At 36.0% G+C, this 23,112-nt stretch overlaps 1 protein-coding gene across 2 annotated transcripts in view; it reads right to left on the reverse strand.

Annotated features, from left to right (window-relative positions):
* EPYC (epiphycan) overlaps positions 1–23,112 on the reverse strand; it is a 36,184-nt gene that overhangs the window by 12,731 nt on the left and 341 nt on the right. The window contains exons 2-3 of one of the 2 annotated variants that reach the window (XM_015080840.3): positions 20,787–20,964; positions 719–887 (exon numbers count right to left, since the gene is read on the reverse strand). In XM_015080840.3, the coding sequence (XP_014936326.1) occupies positions 719–887; positions 20,787–20,951 (334 nt within the window). In that variant the 5' untranslated portion in view covers positions 20,952–20,964. The remainder of the gene's footprint in view (positions 1–718; positions 888–20,786; positions 20,965–23,112) is intronic. The other variant, XM_053226591.1, reaches the window with a different exon arrangement.

The raw sequence follows: 23,112 nt of genomic DNA on the forward strand, positions 1-23,112 counted from the left end.
ATGGAGTTCAGGGCTATGGAATGCCTTCCTCTCTGCTGCTCCCTAGGACTGAGTGAGAGAAGAAGACTGTTCCAATAAGTACACAGACAAGAATCAGAACAGGCTTGCTTTAAACTCAGTGTGTGACACTAACAGCTGCGTGATCTCCGACAAGTTCCTACCATTTTTGAGCTATTAACAATGAAAAGATTAATCCTCACACCTTTACACGCAGGTGGTGGTAGTCAAGTGAGAGAATATGAAGCGCTGAGCCTTATGGCCCACAGGTAGTATGTGCCCAGTCAATGTAAAATATTAGTATTATTGCCGTCAACCCAATCAGCTGTCATTACCTTATCACCCTGAACTGCTGTGGCCTCATCTGTCAGACATCGATTCTCATCTTGCTAACAGTATACTCTTTGTTCTAGAAATGCATTCCACCACAAAGATTTTGAGTAACGATGCTAGGCCAATATTTTCGTCCCCAGATTTGGTTATTTGATCATTTCTATCATGCCAAAGCGTATTTAATTATTAAATTAATTATCAAAACTGCTTTTTATGAATTATTAAAACTCCTTTGTATTTGAATGCAAAATACATATCTCCTGCTTCAAACCTAGCCTGTAGCAAAACTTTCTTTGTGAGTCATGTGGACTGCCTATGGCCTTGGAGCTTGACGGTGTTGCGGTATGACCAAGTGGACTTCATTCACATCAGCTTTGATGGACCTGACCTTCATTGGTGTGTGGGCCCAGAACCCCAGTGAACTCAGGCTCCTGTGGGGAAGAGCCATCGATAAGTCTAGGGGTGGACTCTTCCTCCTCTTCTTCAGCCTCCTCTGGCTGTGGGGGTGGGGTGAGAAGCTCTCTGTTCCCAGAAGGCATCACTGTGGCTATTTCAATCTGGAAAAGAAACAAAATTTCACCAGGAAGCCTCAACCCCCCTGTGTGGTAGGGACACAAATTTTAAATGTATCCATTTTTTTTGCCACAAGAGGGCACTGGTGTTCTGAAGTTCAACACTACAGGACAGCTTGCCAGGGAGGGCACATGTGGTTCTAGTTATTATTATTGTTGGGTTTAATTAATTTTGTTTCTCAAATCTTAGTAATAATTTCCAATGCCCATGGTTTTTTTTTTGGGGGGGGGTGATTATCTTGCTCTTTAAAACATTCTTATATGATTATTTATTTTTTAAAAACCTCATTTATTGTTTTATAAATACATAGCATTGCAAGAATGCATTATTGTTGTGGAAGATTTAAATTAATCCAGGAGTGTGCAGAATAAAATCCCAAAGTCCCCTTCACCCTGAAACCCTGATTCCACTCTGCTTGAAGATAATCACTATTAAGAAATTAATGTGTATGCTCCGGTCCTTTTCATCCTTAGTTTCCTAGATTCAAATATTCTGTTTCTTTACAATTTACACTTCCAATAGTTTTACTGAGAAGTGTCCTTTCTACTAAAATGAAAAAAATATGTATGGATATATGAAAACGATATGATTTTATCATGTGCAATTTCTCATATACTTTCAATTTTAATTTGAGTAACAAGTATTACCAACAATATTTGGGTTTGTTAAAATTGGCCTTTGTGAGAGTTTTGACAATAGAAGGCATCTGTTAAAATTGAAAAAAAATACTCAAATATTTTTTCAGAGATTATATTTTAGATTATACATGGTGTTCTTTTCTTGACTATTTTAGGTAATGAGTTACTACTGCTTTTAAGAACACCATTTGCATTTAGAATAACCACTTACTCTCAAATCCCTCCCCGTGTCTCAACGTCTATTCCTTTGCATTACTTAATAAATATCTACCTTCCTAACAATCTTATAACCTTAGGCAGGAAATCTGCTCAAGATAGTTCATTGGCAACATGAAGGACACACTTTGGGAGTCTACTTTCCTGATGGCATCCAGAAATCTCAGATTCCCCTTTTACTACCCTTATATGGCTGCTTGATTCTTCCCACCTTTCTTCTTTATTCACACTTATTAAATAAGCAAAAAAAAAAACCCCACAAATTACCTTTTAATGTATTTAATGTCAAATGGTATGCACAATATTACTTTCATGTATGAAATAAGTATGTAATTAGACCAGATATTTTGGTATTTTAGATAGCTGTTTCAGGTAATCGTAATACACTTAAAATTAGATACATTTATTATTTAATGTTATTTTTAATAAATTTGAATGCGTGGCTTCACAGATGAAAATTAAAATTACTCTTTTAAAGGAACACTAAACTTTTTTGTCAGTTCACACTTCTGAATTGTGTCTTTTCTGTTTCTGGAGAGTCTGTCCCTTTCAGCCCTTCCTCCCTGTATTGTAGTGACTCCACCAGTTTCCTGCCTATCCAAGCCCACTACATGGTACACTCTGAGTTACATATTTTATCTTTGTAACTCAAGGCTGTAGCGTAATAGATGATCAACAAGTACTTATTAAATATAAGCTTGCTTGTCCAAACTATATCTAAGTCACAGCTTTATATTTAACTTCAGAGATTTTACTGATAAGAATCATGAATGTGTTAATGCCCACTTTAATGCATTTTAAAGCATGAAATCAAACCAAAAGCATCTCATACTGTATTTGGTGCATTAGGAAGCCATACATGAAGATATTGTAACTCTTGGCCAGAAATCTCCACTTGAGAAGATTGGGCACACGTCCTTAAGCAGGGAGACATACGGTTTCCATCTGCAGGATCAGAATGAAGTAGATTTAGAAGGAATAGATCTGCAGAGACCAAAAGGAGGCTCCAGGAAGAGCGGAAATTGAGACAGATGTTTCATGGAATGGAGGCAGCCTAAAGGGAGAAACACATTCCAGACACGTCGCCTTGAATCTTTAGCTTTGTAGGAAAAATGTTTGCACATACTTTCTACAGATAATTGTTTTTCCACTGATTTGATGCGAAGCCGTAAGATCTCACTTGCCATCCAGTATAATGAGGCAAAAAACAGCTTTTGTGCTTATCAAAACCCGTTTTGTTCATGCTTACTTGCTAATAAAATGTGAACGTTGAACAATTTTGAAGACCAAGGGAAAGGAATGCCTTTTCAGTTCAGCAAAATTACAGAACTATAAACTCAAAGTGCTGTTCCTGGTAAGCTTTTCGCATTGCAGACCCATTTATTATCACTATTGAATAGAAATGATTTAAGCTTCTGTCTTTTTTCCCCCTTTCTTTTAACAATTTTCATACTGCGATATGAAGTTGTGAGGCAATGCGTGCAAAGAAATGTGGCCAGGGAAGCACAGCCACCTGGCTCTCCATGTGGCTGACTTTTATGCTTATCCTGCAGAAACCTAAATTTGGGAATAAACACAAATAGCCAGAAAACATCCCTGCCCCTTTTTCTTAGGCTACAACTGGCAACACTCAAATGCAAATATAACTGAGCCTGTGATAGAAATCTTCATTCTTCCCGAATATTCCTCCGTTGTTTTTCCTTTTACCTCCTTGTTTTACTCTGACCTGTTGTTTTTGTCTGTTTGTTTTACTGTTTTTTTTTTTTTTTTTACTGAATTCTTTTGATCTGTTTATTATGTTTACCTGGATTTTACAAACACAATAAATACAAAGGGTCACTCCTGCACATGGCCTCGAACTTAGCCACCACTGTGCTTGCATATCTTTTTTTTTTTTTAGGTTTATTTATTTATTTTGAGAGAGAGAGAGAGGGAGAGAGAGAGAATTCCCAACCAGGCTCCACACTGTCAGCACAGAGAGCCTGATGTGGGGCTTGAACCCACGACCTGTGAGAGCATGCTTTTCGCTGAAATCAAGAGGTGGACACTTAACCGACTGAGCCACTCAGGTGCCCCTATATCTTCTTGACATAACACCAGCAAGGCACGTCTCTGAGTTGACTGGGGTGCAGTAAGCTTTTTCTTTTTCTTTCTTTTTCTTTTTTTCTTTTTGAAAGAGAGAGAGCTCACACAAACTAGAGAGAAGGGCAGAGGGAGAGAGAGAGAGAGACAGAGAGAAGAGAGAGAGGGAATCTTAAGCAGGCTCCATGCTCCTCACAGAGCCAGACACAAGGCTTGATCCCACGACCCTGGAACTATGAACTGAGCTGAAATCAACAGTCAGATGCTCAACTAACTGAGCCACCCGGGAGCCCCTAAGCTATCCTCTTGTTTACCTGGCTTTAGAACTGTAGTCATGGTGGACATAAACTATCTACATAAAAGAGTACATCTGTACCAGAGATGACAAATGCATAGCCCACAGGCAGTGACCTGGGTAGAGTGAAGTGTCAGCAGATGTCAGGTTAGAGCGATAACAGTGCGAAAAAGAGTCATCAGGCCTACCTTGGCCTCTGCACCTTTCACAGCCTTGACTCCATGTAAGCCCAATACAATCCCTGGGAAAAGGGGTCTGAAATAACTCACAAGGGTCTTAGATGAGGTCCCTGCCCCCTGGAGTCATAAGGACTCACAGTGAAGAATGATTCAGTTACATTTCTTGGACCAGGTTATGTGTACTGAGACTTTTACCAGCAATATTTATCTCATTATCAATAATACTGCAAAAGATTTCAGACTTTCATTCTCCAATAATCAGAAGAGGTGTCCACAGAAAAATCTTCTAAAAGCACTCAGCACCATTTTAAGTGATAACATTTGGTTTTAAACAAATTTAATCAAATCCACTTGTCTCATCCAAAAGCACATCTAAATGACCTGGAGGAACATTGTTACCATTGAGTCTACTTAATGTATTTGTCTTAAGTTCATGGTAAAAATATGAAAAAAGAAGTGTGTTCGGAAACAATAGCCACACTTCTCTTCCTAATTGCCTCCTTTGCCAGGAACCCCGTCACTACAGACTCTTGCTGAACATGCTGCTTATACTTGTTTAGGATGATGGAGAGTCATTTGCTGCTGCTAAGCATGTGTTTCAACTAAAAAAACATAATGTATGTGTGTGTGTGTGTGTGTGTGTGTGTGTGTGTTTTAATATTTTGATATCTTTTGATCTCAGCACTTAAACTGAACTTAAGTTTCCAAAGAAACACTTAATGAAAATGTCACTGATGTGTGACGGAAAGAATGCTATGAAAGAATTCAGGATACTCAATCGATTGCTACCTTCATGAATGGATGAAAAGATCACTGAATGAAAGAGTGAATTTGTAAATGATGGAAGTTTTGCCAGTCTTTACGGTTACCTAAGCAACCAGAATGAATGTCTATGCCAAACATTACATTTAAGTAATGATCATTATGTCCATTTTCCCTGTCAGTATTATTTTCTCAACATCTATAAATACCATTATTTTTTTTTCTATGTCTACCATTATGGCCAGAATCTAAGTCGCTACCTGTCTTGCCAGGAATACAGCAATAGTCTACTTACAGGAAGTTGGCATCTCCTCCATTATATGTTCACTCTCTAATGAGAATAAGCTCTTTAAAAGACAGAACTGATCACTGCCAACCTCTGCTTAAAATCTTTAAATGGCATCTTATTGTTCTTAATAGCCACAAGACCAGTGGCCTTGCAGAAGCAAGGTAACATATTGGTTTGACTGGATGAACTTGACACTGGCCTATCTGTGAGATCTTGGGTGAGGGACTTTGCCTCCGAAACCTCAGTTTCTCTACCTGTAAAATCCTACCTATATATATAGTATATAGTACAGCTGTGTTAGGATGAAAATGTTAATACACAGAGTAAGTGCTATGGAAATTTATTATTAGTAGTATTTGCTATTTTTATTTTTGCTGTTTTTATTTTGTTTGTTATTATTTTTTTAATTTTTAAAATGTTTTTATTTATTTTTGAGACAGAGAGAGACAGAGCATGAGCAGGGGAGGGACAGAGAGAGAGAGGGAGACACAGAATCCGAAGCCAGCTCCAGGCTCTGAGCTGTCGGCACAGAGCCTGACGCGGGGCTGGAACTCACGGACTGTGAGATCATGACCTGAGCTGAAGTCGGACGCTTAACCGACTGAGCCACCCAGGCGCCCCTTATGTTTGTTATTATTAATAAAATAAATTCAAAACTCTCTGCCTTACAAGGTCCTGCATGGCTTTGCCCTTCTAGTGTTGCCTTCTTCCATTTCATACAAACTCTGTTCTTTTTCTGCATTGCCCATCTTTAATTTCTTATGCTCCTTTTTCTAGAAGACATTTGCATGTGCTAGTTGTTCTGCTTGGTATTCCCTCCATCCCTTAGCTTCCCCCCAATATTATTTTATTTTATTTTATTTTTTAACAGCTTTATTGACACTACAGTAAATCCTGAAAGACAAAGAAAGCAAAAGCATGTGCACACTGAGATCCCTGGTGACTCATTGATATTCACTTAAGAATGAAGATATAATTGTTCCTATTGCAATACAAAAAAATAATGCATATTTTAGTGTAAATACTGATAGGGTCAGGGAGAGGGTCGCAGTGAGGTCTCCATTCCAAGAAGTCACTTTAGATTGTTCTCATGATGTAAAACTGACCTTAAAAATGCACAAGAAAAGACGTTTCACCAAGGCTTTGAGAACAGCTTCCTGACTCTTGACTTTTTAGTGATAATAGTATAGCTAAAGAAAAAGTAAAATGAAGAGAGTGACAGCCTAAAAAAATCAAGTTCAGGAAAGAATGATTTGTTGTGTCCAGCATTGTTTGGAGGAGAGAGATATTAAATTTGTTGGCCATAAGCAGCAGTCACTAAAGAGATCATCTCTGGTATGGAGAAGAGAAGTTTTACTGGATCTCATAATCTGCTAGATAAAAATAACTGGCATGGACTGAACATTCACTCTATGTGAGAAACTGTTATGTTCTTCCCATTGATTCACATGTAATTATCAGAGCAGCTCTTTGTAGAAGGTGCAGTAATTGTGCACATCTAATAGATTTGTAAACTGAGAATGGGAGATGGGAGGGCTAAAATGAATTGTCTGAGGTCACACAAATAGTAAGACCAGGCTTTCAATCTAATTAGTCCTGCCACAAGACTGCTTGATTTACTTAATTTTGAACCTGTATTCAGCCAAATAAGTTTCTGCTGAATAATCTTGTTTCTTAGGAAACTTCATTCTGAGAAAGAGGGGATCTGGATCAGGGAAGTGAGCCTTACCACTGGGAAATGGCTTCACCTTATACATTCATAAATGGACTATCTTGTCAAAATTTCAAGCCTCATATAGTTTTTGCTGGGCATCATTCATCAACCTACAATCTGATTTGATCATCATTGATTATGTTAGTCAGTTGCTGATCCTGAAGGCGAAAGACAATACCAAGGCCACATTGCCCTGTGGGAGCTCTTGACAGTCATTCAATCCTCCCCTGAAATTGACAAGTGTGAGAAGCATCATATAATATCAATATAGGTGGATTGTAAAATTCAAGCAGCATTTATTGTAATTCTAACTTTTTTGAGAAATAGGTATTATGTCAGAATGAAGCTTTAGTCTGGTTAAACTTGATGGCTAACACAATTCCATGCATTCACCACAGTTTCATTTTCCTCCTGGGCATTCAGCTAAAGTTCATTCTCTACTTTCCTTGAATCTAGATCGGGTCATGTGGTTCGTTCTAGCCAATTGAATGGGAAAAGAAGTAATGCACCACATCTGGTCCAAATTAGTGAAGCGCAAGTATACTTTCTCCATCTGTCAACAGAAGATACTAGTGTGACCTTGAAGTCCCAAGGTGAAGATGGTGAAGTTCTAGCATGAAGGAAGTTTGAATCCCTAAATAACTACCTGGAGGACAGTAAACCTATTGACCTGCATTGGACAGTCATGTCAGCAAGATATAAATTTTTATTGTGTAAAGCCACTGGGATTTTGGAGTTGTTTGTTACAGCTGCTAATGTAACTTGCCTTAACATAGATCTTTTAAATTTTTGTTTTCTTATCCATATCTTAATCATACTGAGGGAACAATTTTTAATATTGTTATGGGTTGATTTACCTGGCACAGATCACTGAAATTCGAAAACATAAATGCATTTTGTGTGCGTGTGTCACTCAATCCTCTCTGATTTCTTTCTTACAAACAACTGTTCTTTGATTTTGCTTATTTGGTGGAATACTTACTGAAATGGTATACTACCACATTTGAGTGAATTCACAATTATTTCAATTCACTTATTTTTAAAGCTCAGTGTTTTATTAACTAGATTAAATCAGAGTTTATAAATATATATTAGGAATAAATCTCTACAAGTCCAATATCAAAATTAGTTAATGGCTTTCTATTTACTTCAAAAAAGCATAAAATCATATTTGATATTGACTTGCTAGGATGTATTTATGAAAACATGTAAATTATTTCATGCTTTTAAAAAATCTATCCTAATAGATGGTGATTCATCATAAATTCATAACTCTGAATGGTAGTGCTTCTTTGTATTTAATGCAATGTTTAGGTGAAAATTGTAATGCAAGAGAGATAAGAGTTGATGATTTGAGGGTTTCATTTAATAATATCCTCTCTAGTCTGTATCTCTTCTGGGACCACAGCATTTTGTTGTTCCCATGTTTATTTACTCATTTCCTTTCCTTATTGTCAGAAAGTGGCAATATTCCATTTTTAGTTGCCAGAAAAAAATTTCTACTTTAGTTTTATCCCAGTTTATTAAGGACTCCATTCACCACCATTCCATTAGGCTCCAGAAAAACTTAATAGATTTTCAATATCTTAGTTCTCACAAAATGTATCATCTAGTTCTAATTGAATGTCTCCAAATAATATTGGAACTTTGGCAAAGGCTTTAGAAACATTTTAGAAACATTATCTAATAATAAAGTCAGTTCACATTCCCTTTCCCCTTACCTCCCTTATTCCCCAAGTAGGGATGCCAGAAGGACAATTTAGTGTAGGCTGAAATCAGTAATCTCATGAGGATAGGGGGAGAGAGAGAGAGAGAGAGAGAGAGAGAGAGAGAGAGAGGTGAGAGAGAGAGAGAGAGAGAGAGAGAGAGAGAGAGAAAGAGTCAATCACAGTAATTGAAAACAAAGAAGTTGGACTGAAAACCAAGAGATTTGGAACCTTATAAACTCTAGCTTTTTTTTTTGACAGAGCAATTTAGTAATATTTTAAGTTTTGATCTTTCCTATCTTTACACAAAGCAAATTATTCCTTCTAGCACAGACTTTATTGATTCACAAAGTATAATAAGCCATGCCTTTTAATACATAGAACTTATCTGCATAAAATTGCTATTCACTCATGGTGATGATGATGATGATGATGATGTATATATTATCAGAGGGTAATAATAGACATTTTGAATAGGAAAACGTGCAGCAGGGAGGACCAGATAGCTAATAGCCAATTAGCTATTAGCTAATAGCCAATTCGCTTTGAAATAGATAATTATTATGTTATTTATTTCTACTGTTTAGTTCCAGTGGTAAAACCTTAAAAAATTTTTACAAATTTAGAAACCTGACTTTATCTTTTAGAGACAGAATTTGTTTAAACAAATGCAAAAACTGAACTAGACCAGAATGCTAACCTGAAGGCACTTACTGCCACCAATATATCCCCTGTAGCCTCTGTAGTCTCACCTGGGAACCTAATCATGATCAAAAGATTGTTGTTGACCATAGCACCAGAACAAAAGACAATAGGTAAGTCAGCTTTGTAATAGCATAAGGCGAAGGAGGTGCTGTTTTTCTAGGGATCAAAATCTTTAAGTTTGTTGATGGCCATAAATTTTTACTATTAGTTTCAGGATTGAATCATCCTGCCAATTGAAGGCTGTTAAGTAGTAGTTGATTGGCCTTGAAAATATTTGATTTGATGATCTTCCTTACTTCTCTCAGTATCAGAATGTACTGATCCTTTTCAATCTCCTTTATCTCTCTATATATTACAGATTCAGTATAGTTTTAGTAGGAGGATTTTTTTTTTAATTTTAAATATCCTGGATTTGATTTCTTTCACATTTAATACTTTAATCAGAGTTTTGATATCATAACTCCAAAGATAACTTAATAAGATAACTTATGAGAAAATTTGATCCAGCCTCAATATCTTATATATTTATTTTCTTTGTTATTCTTCTCATATGTTAAGAAATGGAGTGTATAATATATATTTGCATCCATACCGTTTACCTCTTTAAAGCCCACACTGAATGTGAGCAGAGAGACTGGCATGATTCACTGTGATTACCCTTTAGATCTCACTTATTTGCATCTCATATTGGCTGAGTTGACATCAAAAGCTAGTAATTTTACAACCTAATGAGGGACAACATTACCAAGCAATGATTCTTGAACTATTTCCATGCCTGTGAGTGTGTACCTTAACAAACATAAGGTAAGCCTCTGTATTCCTAGCAAACTCAAGACCAGTTTAAGCAGGACTTGTCCATATGAATATAGGAAATTGGGGAAGATCTAGTGAAAATTAGGCATATTGAAAGAGAGCTAATCAAGACAATAATAGGTCACTTTCAATCTCAGGTTAGAAATTAGTATGATGGGAGAACATGGTCAGGGTAGGATTACCCAACTCTAAAATATAAGATTTCCAAACTTTTTTTGAAAGATGTTATTTCTGGCATATTTATAATTTACTTTTTTTTTTAAAATATATGTCATTATGTGAGATGCCACAAGGCAAAATCTACAGGAGTATGTTAGAAAAGCAAAAGTTTGGACTGGACAAAAAATGAGAAGGCATACATTGCATGGGCACCAAAAATGTAAAACAATTTAGAAAAAATAATTTAGAAAAAAAATTTAGAAAATAATTTAGAACTATTAAAATAATTTAGAAAAAAAAAAAAACAACAACAACAAACCAGCAACTGACTCACACTTCCCAGCTGAGGGAAGTCAAACACTGGATCTGGGCCTATCCCAAGAGATTCTGATTTCAATAGTCTGGGGTGTGGCCTAGGTGTTAGGATTTCTAAAACCTCTAGCAGTGATTCAAATATGTGGCCAAAGTTGAGAACCCCCACACTAAAAGGGAAATGTACTTCACTGAATAGCATGTAGGAGACAGAAATACTAATTAAGTCCTGGAACTTTGAGAGTTTAGTAAATTCTTGATGAGAATGTGGTAGAAGGATTGTTTTTCACTAGGCTCCCGGGGCCAGAAGCTTCACAAACATCCATGACAGTTCCAGTTCAAGAATCTGCTGAGGTTGATTCTCCAGCTGGGGAAAAAAAAAAAAAAAAAAAAAAAAAAGGGGAAGAAGGGAAAGGTCTCTGGGAGGTAAATTTCTTGAATTCCATAGCAGGAAGCCATGGATAAGCCACTGGCATAGCTTTCAAGCTGGAGAACCCTACTGGCTGAAAATTCTTGTTCACAAGATAATCTGTCACCTGACAGAATACACAATGCAGAATCAGGTGCCAGAAACCCAGAATTTAGCAGGAAATTAGACACTCAAAGGCTTTGAGTATGCAAAAAGAGGAAGAAACTTTGACCTGGTAACTGGGCCGGCCGCCATTGTATGTTTTAAAAAGATGCTGGAAAACAAAAATATCTCAAATGCTACTCTGAGAAAAGAGCCATTATTTTAGGGAGTGTTTCCTAGTTCAGTGCTGCTCACAGGTGCATCAGAATGACAGAGGAGTTAAAATCGCTGATTCCTGGCTCTCTCTAGAGTTTCTGACTCAGTAGGTCTGGGTTGGGACCTGAGAATTTGCATTCCTGACTAGCTCCCGGGTGATACTGATACTGCTAGTTCAAAAACTACATTTTGAGAAAAGCTACTCTGAGAATGGTAAAACTGTGCCATAATTGAACTCCTGATGGAAGATTTCTCCCCGTGTTTGAGCTCAAAATTTGCAAACTAGGGACAATAAACACCAGCTGACCAACATCTGGATGAGGCTAAACCAAGGTTTTTTGTTTTTTTTTTTTTTTCCATCTCCTGATTTTTCTTAAGTAGCTCCAGGTCTCTTCTTGAGTATCTGCCAACACTATGTACTGGTCTGGGGGAATACCCTTTTGCTTGGAATAATTAATTTTGGACACTCGGGATTAATCTGTTCTTTAAATCTGATGGGGGTTAGGGCCATTTTTGTGATAATACTGCATGCACACTTAATGCTTCATTCTCTTAAAATATCAAAGTCATGGGAGACTGTAGTGAACTACTAGCAAAGTATGTGCTTCTGAAGGAACTACACCTGTATCTGGAAGAAATCAGTCATGGTGTTACCGAGAGAGTCCAGCTTGGCCCAGGTAAGATGAAGAGAAGCAAAAAGAATTAGGAAAAGGAAGTTCTTTGGCTTTTTCAATCAAAGTCAAACAATGCTGATTTTGTACTGTAATCTCTTTGGATTTAAACAAATTCAGACTTTAATTTGCAGGAGATGGATATTAATCTTTGGTCCTTTATTTTTCCACACAAGCTTCATAGAAGTAGGGGAAATATACACAGATTTGTGTTATCTTTATGTTTCTGGATTTTTTTTTAATGTTTACTTATTTTGAGAAAGAGAGAGAGAGAGAGAGAGAGAGAGAGTCAGGGGAGGCATAGAGAGAAAGAGACACATAATCCAAAGCAGGCTTTACGCTTTGAGCTGTCAGCACAGAGCCCGACATGGGGCTCAAACTCAGGAACTGTGAGATCATGACCTGAGCCAAAGTTGGAGGCTTAACTGACTGAGCCACCCAGGTGCCCTTGGAATTGTTTTATTGGAGTATATTTACTCAGAATTTCATTTCATTTCAGAGTCTTTCCTAAGCTCTATTATTAATGTGGCTTGATATAATTTTAGGTAGAACATACAAGTGAGAGTGAGATATCAATCTCAGGTGCAGGACGGCCTTTGAGATAAATTCACTGATGCTCTTGGATCATTTCAGAGCTTTTGGGATCAAAATCTACATTCTACCATTCTGCCATACATGCCTAAGAGTGCTGACTGTCATGGTGGTAGGTCTCATAAAGATGGGAGCGTGATTGTCCTAAAAATGGGAAGAGCTATCTTGAACTTAACAGTTAAGCCTAATGGCTTGAAGGCCACCATCCTGGGAGGTGAGTGCATCTTCTGTTGGCTCTTTCATTCACTCTTCCTGAAAAAGAATGACTAGGCTAATTGGTGGATGGCAGAAGATACTAGGACTGAGTGGTTCACCCTCCCTTTTGGGGAGAATTGTCTGCCTGTCAAGAACATACATTGCTTTGTCCCTCCATGCACTAGGATTTACTGAATCAGGCACTAATCTGACGACTGTGGTTAACCACAGTTTTGGGTTAATACCCAAAGTTAGTGGTTTGTTACATTATTCTTTGTAGTGTGTGGTTTAATAATTTAAATGCCCAACCAAAGTCAGATTGGAAAACAAATGTCCTCACCTATGTATTCATTTTGATTAAGATCCTCACTCTGCCAGTCAATTCCTAACCAGTAAGTCCAGGCCTTCAGCAGAAAATATTTAAATTACAGATCTGCTTCTCATTAAAAAAAAATAGAAATCCAGAATGTTATTTGGATTTTATATTTGCACAGAATAAGGTTTTTGTTAAACGGAATGGAATTTTAAATTTCTCTTTTCTCAAAATTGTCCCACACAGTTGATAAGAAATCTTGAAGCCATTCCCTGTTGTTACCATTATGTCAACAATTGGCTTCCAAAGGTGTTAAAAGGTTCTCATATATTCAGCCTGGGTTACTAGCGAAGCATTCATAAGGATTTCATAGACTGGCATGTAGATATCTTAAGCGTGGTGGAATTCTTCTCTAAATATCAGCCTGGTGTACAAATTGATTTAACTGATCCATATTAATTATCTAAAAGAATGTGACCATGGACACTGGCAATGAAAGCTGTATCTTATTTTCTATTTTATCTTGAAAATGGATGAGGAAGAAATGTGTTTGGCGAAGATTGCTCAATCCTCACATTTCTCACAAAGCAGCTTTCAGTTCAGAGGGATTGTCTTACCTCTTGCTCCCTTAAATACTTTGACAGCTAAGACAGATGCTTAGATATTGTGTTAATTATAATCACTTGAATTCTTGCTTTTCTGATTCCTAATAATCAAATTACTTAATCTCAGAGGAAAGAAACCTCAATATTGGACACAGCTAAAAGAAGTAAAGATTAAAGAGAAGAAGAAGGAAAATAATGGAAGCTTTTAATGCCAAAGTCTCTCTGGTTTGGCATTAAAACAATCTGGTTTAAATTTTACTCTGAAACGTACTAGCTGAATAACCTTGGGCAAAATTCTGATCTTCAATTGTTAATAATAATAATAATAGAATAATTTATCATTTCAAAGGATAGTTATGAGAATTAACTTAGGCTTGTGGTCTCATAAATAACGTATAATACAAACACAAATAAGTCACTGGCAAAGACTATCAGTGTTCTTTTGTTTCCTGATGAGCCTATATGATTGTATGTTTGTTGCATTTTCTTAAAGTTTTCAAATAGTTTTAAAATGAGATTCAAATAGTTTAACACTGTTTTTAAAAGAAGCATATGGAAAGTCAATCAGACAACCATATTAAAAGCTCATCAGCAAAATTCTACCCCCCCCCCCCACTTTCTCCAGAGTGTCTTTGGTGAGGAGGGAGGGTGAGGAGAAATATTAGCTTTTATTTTTTGCCAAATTCTGAAAAGAACATTTAATTCAGGCTGAGTTTAAGTTACCTCTTCCAATAAAAAGTATTTTATATGCAAACCATAAGTTTGAAACTTTTAAATATATTTCATAAACTGGCCAAAGTGAGACATCATTCCAAATATAAAGGTAAAAAAAGATAAAAGATAAAAGTATTCCATATCTTTATTACCAGAGGAAATAATTACCAGTAGAAATATTACTGATTAATTGCTTTCTGTTCAGAAAATACAAAGATGTTATCTGTTAGCATTACCAAAGCTCTATACCAATTTATCATATTTAGATAACCTAATTAAAATACTTTTTATATATCATTATCTGAAGTGGACATTGATTCTATGAGTAGCTCAAAGTTAATGTCATTTTCTTAAGCAATTTCTAGTGTTACAGGGCACCAACATTTGTTCTAAAATTATTCTGCATGGCATCATATTACCATTATGGCAACTGAAAAGAAACCATTGTTCAACTGTTCCTGGATACAACTGCCTTCACTGAATACTTGCCCATTTCTACAACTCCACTAAATTTAACTTTCATTCCTTTGATGAATCTTATCGCTTCTTCATCCCTGAAAGCTATTTTTTAAGCTTAATTCATTTCTTTCAATGGTGATTTTCTTTGGGATGATTTTAAATAAGTTCACTACTTTTTCTCCTTATGAAAAAGAAAACAATGGCCTAATTTTAAGATCAATGGAGAGTAATAGCAAGGAAGGCACCTCTCATTCAAAAAAATCCCTATGGGTCAATTATTACTGATATCCCTTTATTAGTTATTGCCATTTAGCTATGAATGCTTACTCCATCCTATTCCAGAAAGAATATGAGGCAGTTTTAAAAGCACGTATGGTAATTCTTCAAACAATCTACACGAGGAGATTAGGATGATGGGAAAGTAAAGGTGGGGGAAGTAATATAAAATGAGGAAAGAATGCAGCAAAAATTCAGGGCCCAAATTTCTGAGCAAAATGACAAACACAATTATTTACAAGATGTAGAGCCCAGAAAATAAGCACATTCCTGAAAATTTGCAACCCATTTGGGTACTGAGGCCTGAGAGAAATGTCTACCCCATATCCTCCTGAAGAGCATTGTATGGCATCACTGTAAGTGCCCCTCATGCTATCCCACATTAAGTACAACCAAGTGCTCCACAGGGCTCTGTGATACAACATTTATGGTGTTTATTAAAGATGCAGAGACACTGCAGATGCAATTACGTACAAGTAATTATATAAGACTAGAGTGAGGCAGGATGGGGGGGGGTAAATCTGATTGGATGGAGCCAAGGAAAGGTTACTGCAGGAACGGAAGTTCATATGCTCCATAAATACTAATACTGCCACTGAGTACTTTTCTGGGCAAAGGAAATAACTCATGGGCAGGCCAATGTTTTTCTGAGACCTAAGAGAAATGATTAATCAATAACCCCAAAACTATACCATGGAAACAGAAGCATCAAATACCTAACTTAATCAAAAATACAGTCTCAGTTTAAATCACTCAAAGAATATCAAATTTTTAACTGTGTGCTGATGAAAACTTTAAGGCAAATAACAAAATGTTTCCGTGGAGTCTAAACCACCAAATATTTATGATTTTATATATCTATCTATATTTATATTTGTATCTATATCTACATTGGATGGATGGATAGATAGATGTTAGATAGATAGATGGATAGAGAGATAGATGGATAGAAATAGAGACATAGAGAGATAGCTATAGGCAATTCCCCATAGCATAGATATACTATGTTGGAGGATGACTATCTACAATTAATCTTTGAAGTAGTCTTTTTTTATTTTAATTTTTTTTTACATTTATTCATTTTTGAGAGAGAGAGACAGAGCACAAGTGGAGGAGGGACAGAGAGAGAGAGGGAGACACAGAATCTGAAGCAGGCTCCAGGCTCCGAGCTAGCATCCGACGTGGGGCTTGAACTCACAAACCACGAGATCATGACTTGAGCCGAAGTCAGGCGCTCAACCTACTGATACACACAGGAGCTCCTGAAGTAGTTAGTCTTAAGCCATTCTTTCTTACAAGTTGGGTAAGTCAACTGTCTCTAAAATTTACTTCTAGATGACATTATTCACCCATAGAACAAATGCTTTTAGCAGTGTTGGAGCACCAGCATTCAGTTCTACTAAAACAAGTATCAAGTTAAAAGGACAATTTGGAAAATGGTAGAAAATGGAGGGAGGATAATATATATTTTTTATTAACCTGCTGGAAATTATTTTCTGATACGAGAAGATAATATCACTATAATTATATGTCATTAACAACTATGATCTTAATCAAGTTACTTAACCGCTCTTTATCGCAATAGTCTCATGTATTCAATGAAAAGAACAATATCACTTCCTAGTTTTGTTGTGAGTAATGAGATCATGCATGTGACAGGCCTAGAATAGTACTCAGCACATAAAAAGTGCTCAATCAAGGTTAGCTAATATTCATCAGAAAGCAAAAAGTTCATATTTTTGTCTTACGGCTTGTAACCAATTCTCACTTGTACCATTAAATTAAAATAAAGGCTAAGTAAAAGACTGAAAAAAATTTATGTTATGCCAGCAAGTTTATCCATTATCCACTGGGTAACATAGAGCATTATGATGGAATTGCTGAGCCTAAGATCTGCTTCTAACACAGAATCCAGCAGAGTCTGAATATTCTAAATCATCAGAAATCACTTAAGTCAGCAGTCTGGAATACTATTCCTGCATGTCATTTTCAAAACTAGAAATTCTTTCATGACCCTTTCACTCACTAGGGAGGTAATGAATATACTACCACCAGTAGAAATCGACAAAGCTCTATTGAGATTCTAACTCTGGGGTTGGAGGGGTGGTTTGGCTCATTGCTAGATAAATCACTGGATTCACAAATGCAAGCCTTGCAGCAGTACAATTCAAATTTGGTTTTCAGAAAAAAATTTACATTATTACATATTGTATTAGTTTTCTATGGCTGCAAAGCAAATTGCTGTACATTTAGCAGCTTAAATCTATACCCATTTTTAACTAACAGTTTCTGTGAGTTGGAAGTCCAGGAATGGCTGGGAATGGTCAGAAGTCCAGGAATGGCCAGACATCTGCCCAGGGTCTCACAAGGCTAAAATCAAGCTAATGGCCAGGGCTGTGATCTCAGGTATACCTCTGGGTTCCTTATATCTAGAGGACTGTGGTTTCCATTATGCTCTCTGGCTGTCAGCCACTCTCAAAATTTAGAGACTTCCTGCATTCCTTGCTATGTGGACCCATCCATCTTTAAAGCCAGCAACAAATAGTTTTCCATTTCCTTGAATTCATTTCATGCTTTAAAATTTGTCCCTGACCTCAAGACACTGTTTTAAAGGACTCATTAGTATAGATCAAGCCAACCAGTAGAATCTCCCTTTTTAAATTTCAGTTGTGCCATATAAAATAACCTAATTATAAGCCTGATATCCCAATACAGTTATGATGTTGAGAATTATAGAGGGCATGGACACACCAGGGAAGGAGTCACTTAGGGGACATCTTAGATTTCTGCCTACCTCATATGTCTAAGGCCTTAAGGGTAAATCATTCAAAGTCTAGAGGGTCTATTATATTGGCCCAAGATGCAAGTCTTAAAATTTGTAAGAAAGAAACTGGCATATATTTTAGAAACATTGCTCGGTTATTCTATAAATTTATAATTCTAAAATATAAACTTGCCTTTTCTAGAAATGAAATAAATTCTAGACTAACATAGTCAGAACCACACTCTTGGGATTGAAGACATAAAAGAAAAGAACCTTATCTTACCATTCTCCATGTGCTTCATTTACCATGAATTTTTTTTATCAACTGTACCTTATATGGGTAAGTTACCAGTGTGTTCACTCAAAAAGTGTCATACAGGAATAAGAAAATGTAGAACAACTGTTCTTAGTTGATAAATATGAGATAAAGAAGCTTATCAGGAGTTGTCAGAATCTGAATTTCCATGACTAAAGTCAAGAAATTCAGGTAATGAGTAACTACATTCTAGAATCCATGCAGCATGGCTGGATCTATTGGCTTCATTTCACATCTTCTCATAAGGAATTGAATATTAGTTCTTTGTTTCTAAAGAAATTTACATTAACAACTTGTTAAGATCTGAGCTTAAGTTCTGAATTTTATTCCTCAGGTCATTTTATTTATTATATTACATTGTTTTTGTATTTTGTTTTTTCATAGGTGGTGGGTGGGTGGATTGGTGAATTGGTTTTTGCTACTGGACCAACTTGGTAAAATTAAAAAATTATGCATAGTTTGTTTTCAAATGTGTTACATTTTCATTATAGCACAGGTATATGTGTATATGTATATCATCTATCTATAAACTGGTTTTCTTCATCACAAAAGATTATTAAATCAGGGATGACTTATGTATTTCAGTCATCAACAAGAGATTATTTTGTGGCTCTCTGGAGAGAGTTGTTAAGGATGCTGAGTTTGCCTACGTCAGTGTGAAAATTAAGCATATTTGAATGAAGTAACAGGATACAATGCCACATATTTGGTACCTTGCAAGAAGGTTGCTCTTCCAGAATAAGCAAATACTGAGGAAGGGTTGGATACGAAACCATCTTTATAGAGATACATTTATCACCTTAAGCTTCTTGATGGCACAAAGAACTTCAGAATCTCTTGAGAATGTCTGTGCAGCAAAAAGGGATTCTGACATCAAGGAATGGCTTTAAAGAGGTCTACAGATAAAGCTCATCTCCTTCAAAATTTTATCTAGGGCAGCCTTGAGCAGTCTCTAGAACCCACTCCACAGGCCTACTCACAACAGAGGATTCACTGATGATACTCATCAAACCTCTTTGATCCTATGAAATATCTTTTGGAGGAATGACAGTACATTTAAAACTAAAATATTTAGCTTGGTAGATAACTGCAGATACATACTGAGTCTTTTTTTTTAAATATTTATGCAAAATGGGAAAAGGAGCAGAGCAGAGGAGTTAAGCACTGACAAAGTTTCTCCTTATATTCTAAACTGATGCATTAGATTGGAGATCTAGAGAACATGTATAGCAAGACTAGTGTTAATGACTATAAACTCTACAGAAAATTCCCTTAACATAGTAGAAGTCATACAGCAAAATGAATCAAACAATGTATAAAGACTTGGAAAACAATCACAACCAAATGTGCAGAATACAAGTGGTCTTCTGTCAAGCCTAAAACTTTACTAAAAATAAGGAAAGAGGGAGACAGAGAAGGAATGGGGTGGGAAGAGCGTAAAAACAAAAGAGAGGAGGATGGAAAGGAAAATGGGGTGGGGAAGAAGATGTGAGAGTCATCGCATTGCAAAAATTTGATTATTAAATTTCATAAGGCAACATAAACAATAATGAGAATGCATATCCTCTTAATAAAGATATAGCTACGTCCATACAATTTAAATAAATGCTTTTGTCAAAATATTTTATTTCCCTAGTTACCAAAAGTAATTATTCTAACAAGACTTACACTTGAGTGACTGCCCAAAATATGTTATGATCCTGTAAAGGTGATGTAACTTCCCTTTTGGTTGATTTATGCTTAATTAGTTTTTGTCAATGTTGTACATTAATTACCCTCCAACATTTCAAGGTCTATTTGTGTTTTGATTTAAAAAATTAGTCTGTATCCTTTAGTTATGTAAAAAGTCTAACATTTAATTGGAAACATGTCATATCAGATTTATGTAATGGGCTGTAACCTTGCCAATGCCTACATTAGCTGAGAGATAATCCGTCATTTAGAAAAGCACACTCACTCTTGGAACACAGTGGAGTTCCAAATCACTGCCCTTTCTTTGCATTCTTATTTTATTCAAATTTATTTTCCTCTTTGTCCTTTGCCCCAAACTTCCCCAACTTCTTTATTATCACACGTGTACTATTTCCACTCTTCTCCTCTAATGCTCTCTGTTCTAACTTGAAAGAAACTCTTTTTTGTTATTGTTGTTTTAATTTGTGACAAGATATAAAGAAAATGAAGTGAACCAGGCGAAAGCAAAAGAGTGTCCCAATGTTAACTTCCAACAGATTGAACAGATTGTGGAGAAAGGGTTCATATGAAACCATTAAGCTAGAACATCTCTATTTATAAATAAACAAAAATCTATTTGAAGAGAGCAAATCTCAATAACTCCCCATATTCATGCTTTTAAAAGTCTCAAGAGAGGCAGGAATCAGTTACCTCAGCTTGACCAATAGGTATGTTTTCATAGTTGTATAAATTATCCAGGTCGTCCAAAGTGGCATCGTAAGTTTCTGAGTCATAGTTGATGGGGTCCAGAGTGGGAGCAGTCACAGCAGCATCAAAGATGACAAGTCCCAGAATGAGTCTTGCTAACATTTTCATTTTTCAAGCTTTCCTAACAAAAAATACTTAAATGTATAAATATCTAATTGATAATAACTTAGGAATAGTTTCCACTAACTAGGAATGATAAATTCACAGTTTGACACTGTGAAACTCAAGCTGGTAGCTTTCTTTATATGGATCATTTATAAACATAACACATGAAATTATACGGATTCTGAAGGCTATTCATAGCAGATGTTCAAATTAATTCACAAACCTGTCCACATTTTTACAGTAGATATAGTCAGTACAGTGAAATTAAGTTTCTTTCATAGAGAAACACAGGGAAAAAGGGGACACAGAAATATTGTGATACACTTGTTCATGAAAGCCTTTGCCTTAGAGTTTTACCTTTTACTAAACATTAAGTTTCTTTCATCAACTCTGGGATGTAGGAAGGAGAAGGAGGTGGCGGAGGACTATAACCGTAACTCCATTTTACAGATGAGGAAACCGAGGCAGAGTTGACTAGCGATCTAACTAGGACTCATAAGTGTTTCTTGCACATTTAAGCCTATGGCTTTTTCCAGACAAAATAATGAAGGTTTTCTTTTTTTGTTTCTTTTTACCTCCTTGTTGCCTCTGGGTATCATTGATGTATACATAATTTAATATGTGTATAATTTACTATTTCATGCAATATTTTTCAAAACTTATTCTTAACCGAATGAGGCAGAAAATGATTTTTCCTTTAGTCCTTCGTGTTTTATTTCAGTTCTTCATAGCTGTCTAAGCTTTAAACTCAGAATCAGTCAGAATACATGCCTAAAAGACACTATAAGGCAAGATTTTCTTGGAGGAGGATTTCCACACACATAAGATTAAGAAGTTTTTGTTTCGTAATTCTTTGTTAAGCACAATTCTTATTTTCCATGGTAACATCGTGGCGGGGGGTTTCGATCAAGATCTTACCATTTTAATTATTTTAGTTCTGTATGTACTCCTTTGAATACGTTCTAGTTTTAGGGGAAAAGAAAACCTCTCACGTTTAATTTTAAACATCTAAATTGGGCCTATCAAAAATGTTACCTGGTAATCATTTTTCGAGGAGGCAAAGAATCTGGAAAACTTTTCTTATCAAGCATGTCTAATTTTAAAGGTGTTGTATTTTGGATACACTTCTCAGGTTTACTTCAAGAACAGTGCCTATGGTGTTTTGTACCTATACACACGTATAAAAGGGAATTCATGACAAATATTACTTTTAAACTTGAATGCACTGGCAGACAAACTGACCTTCAGTTACTTGAAAGAAAGTCTTTATGAAGCAGATTTAGGCAGAGGCATATGAAATTCCTCTGAGAATAAGAAGCAGTACAAGGAGCTCCTTTTTATTCCCTCCTATGATTTCTTCAAGTAATTTTTTTATCCATCCTGGATAAGCCAAGCCTCTATGTCACTTGCCTTTGCAGGGGTCTTTGCAGGATTGCAGATTTCGAACTGTTGTACACAATCACCAGCAAAGTCCTACTTAATCAAACAGTGTGATTTACAAATTTTCCACAAACCATTCTTCCATAGTCGAGTGGAAAACATTAACTGTGGACCCCACTAACCTAGAGAAAATCTTTTCTTTTTACATTTCCTTCTACATTTCTGGCCACTTTCATTGTTCAAAGTAATTATGTACTTGCTGATGATTTTTTTCTCACTTCAAACTATAAATGTGAGTATGTATCTACATTCTTAGAGTTTATTTGCTTTGGGCATATCCCTCAAAGTTATCAGCAATGAGACAGTCTGTGCAAACCCCAGAAATATGAAGAACACCTATCTATGCTTAGTTTAAAAAGTACATTTCTTCCTCCAAGTAACTATACTAGTATTTAATGTTGTATCTTTGAACTTGTTGCCCACTTTATACCATTTCATGATATTCTGAAAATTATGCTTATAATAAAACTTTAAAATATATAGCTTATAAAGACATTCTAAATGCATAATTGCCATATAATCATCAATATATTTTTAAACGCATGAAATCTCCCTTTTTCTTCTTTTGCATGCATGATATTTCAATCAATGCTAATCAATAGTGCATGTCTATAATGGCAAGAAACATGGTCAATGTCAGGGCACTTGACTTAAGGAATATATTGGAAACTACTACAATTTTATTGGCATCTCTCCTGGCTATTAAGATCAACCATTTTACTGT

This window comes from Acinonyx jubatus, chromosome B4 (genome assembly GCF_027475565.1).
Source record: "Acinonyx jubatus isolate Ajub_Pintada_27869175 chromosome B4, VMU_Ajub_asm_v1.0, whole genome shotgun sequence".
Taxonomy (NCBI): domain Eukaryota; kingdom Metazoa; phylum Chordata; class Mammalia; order Carnivora; family Felidae; genus Acinonyx; species Acinonyx jubatus.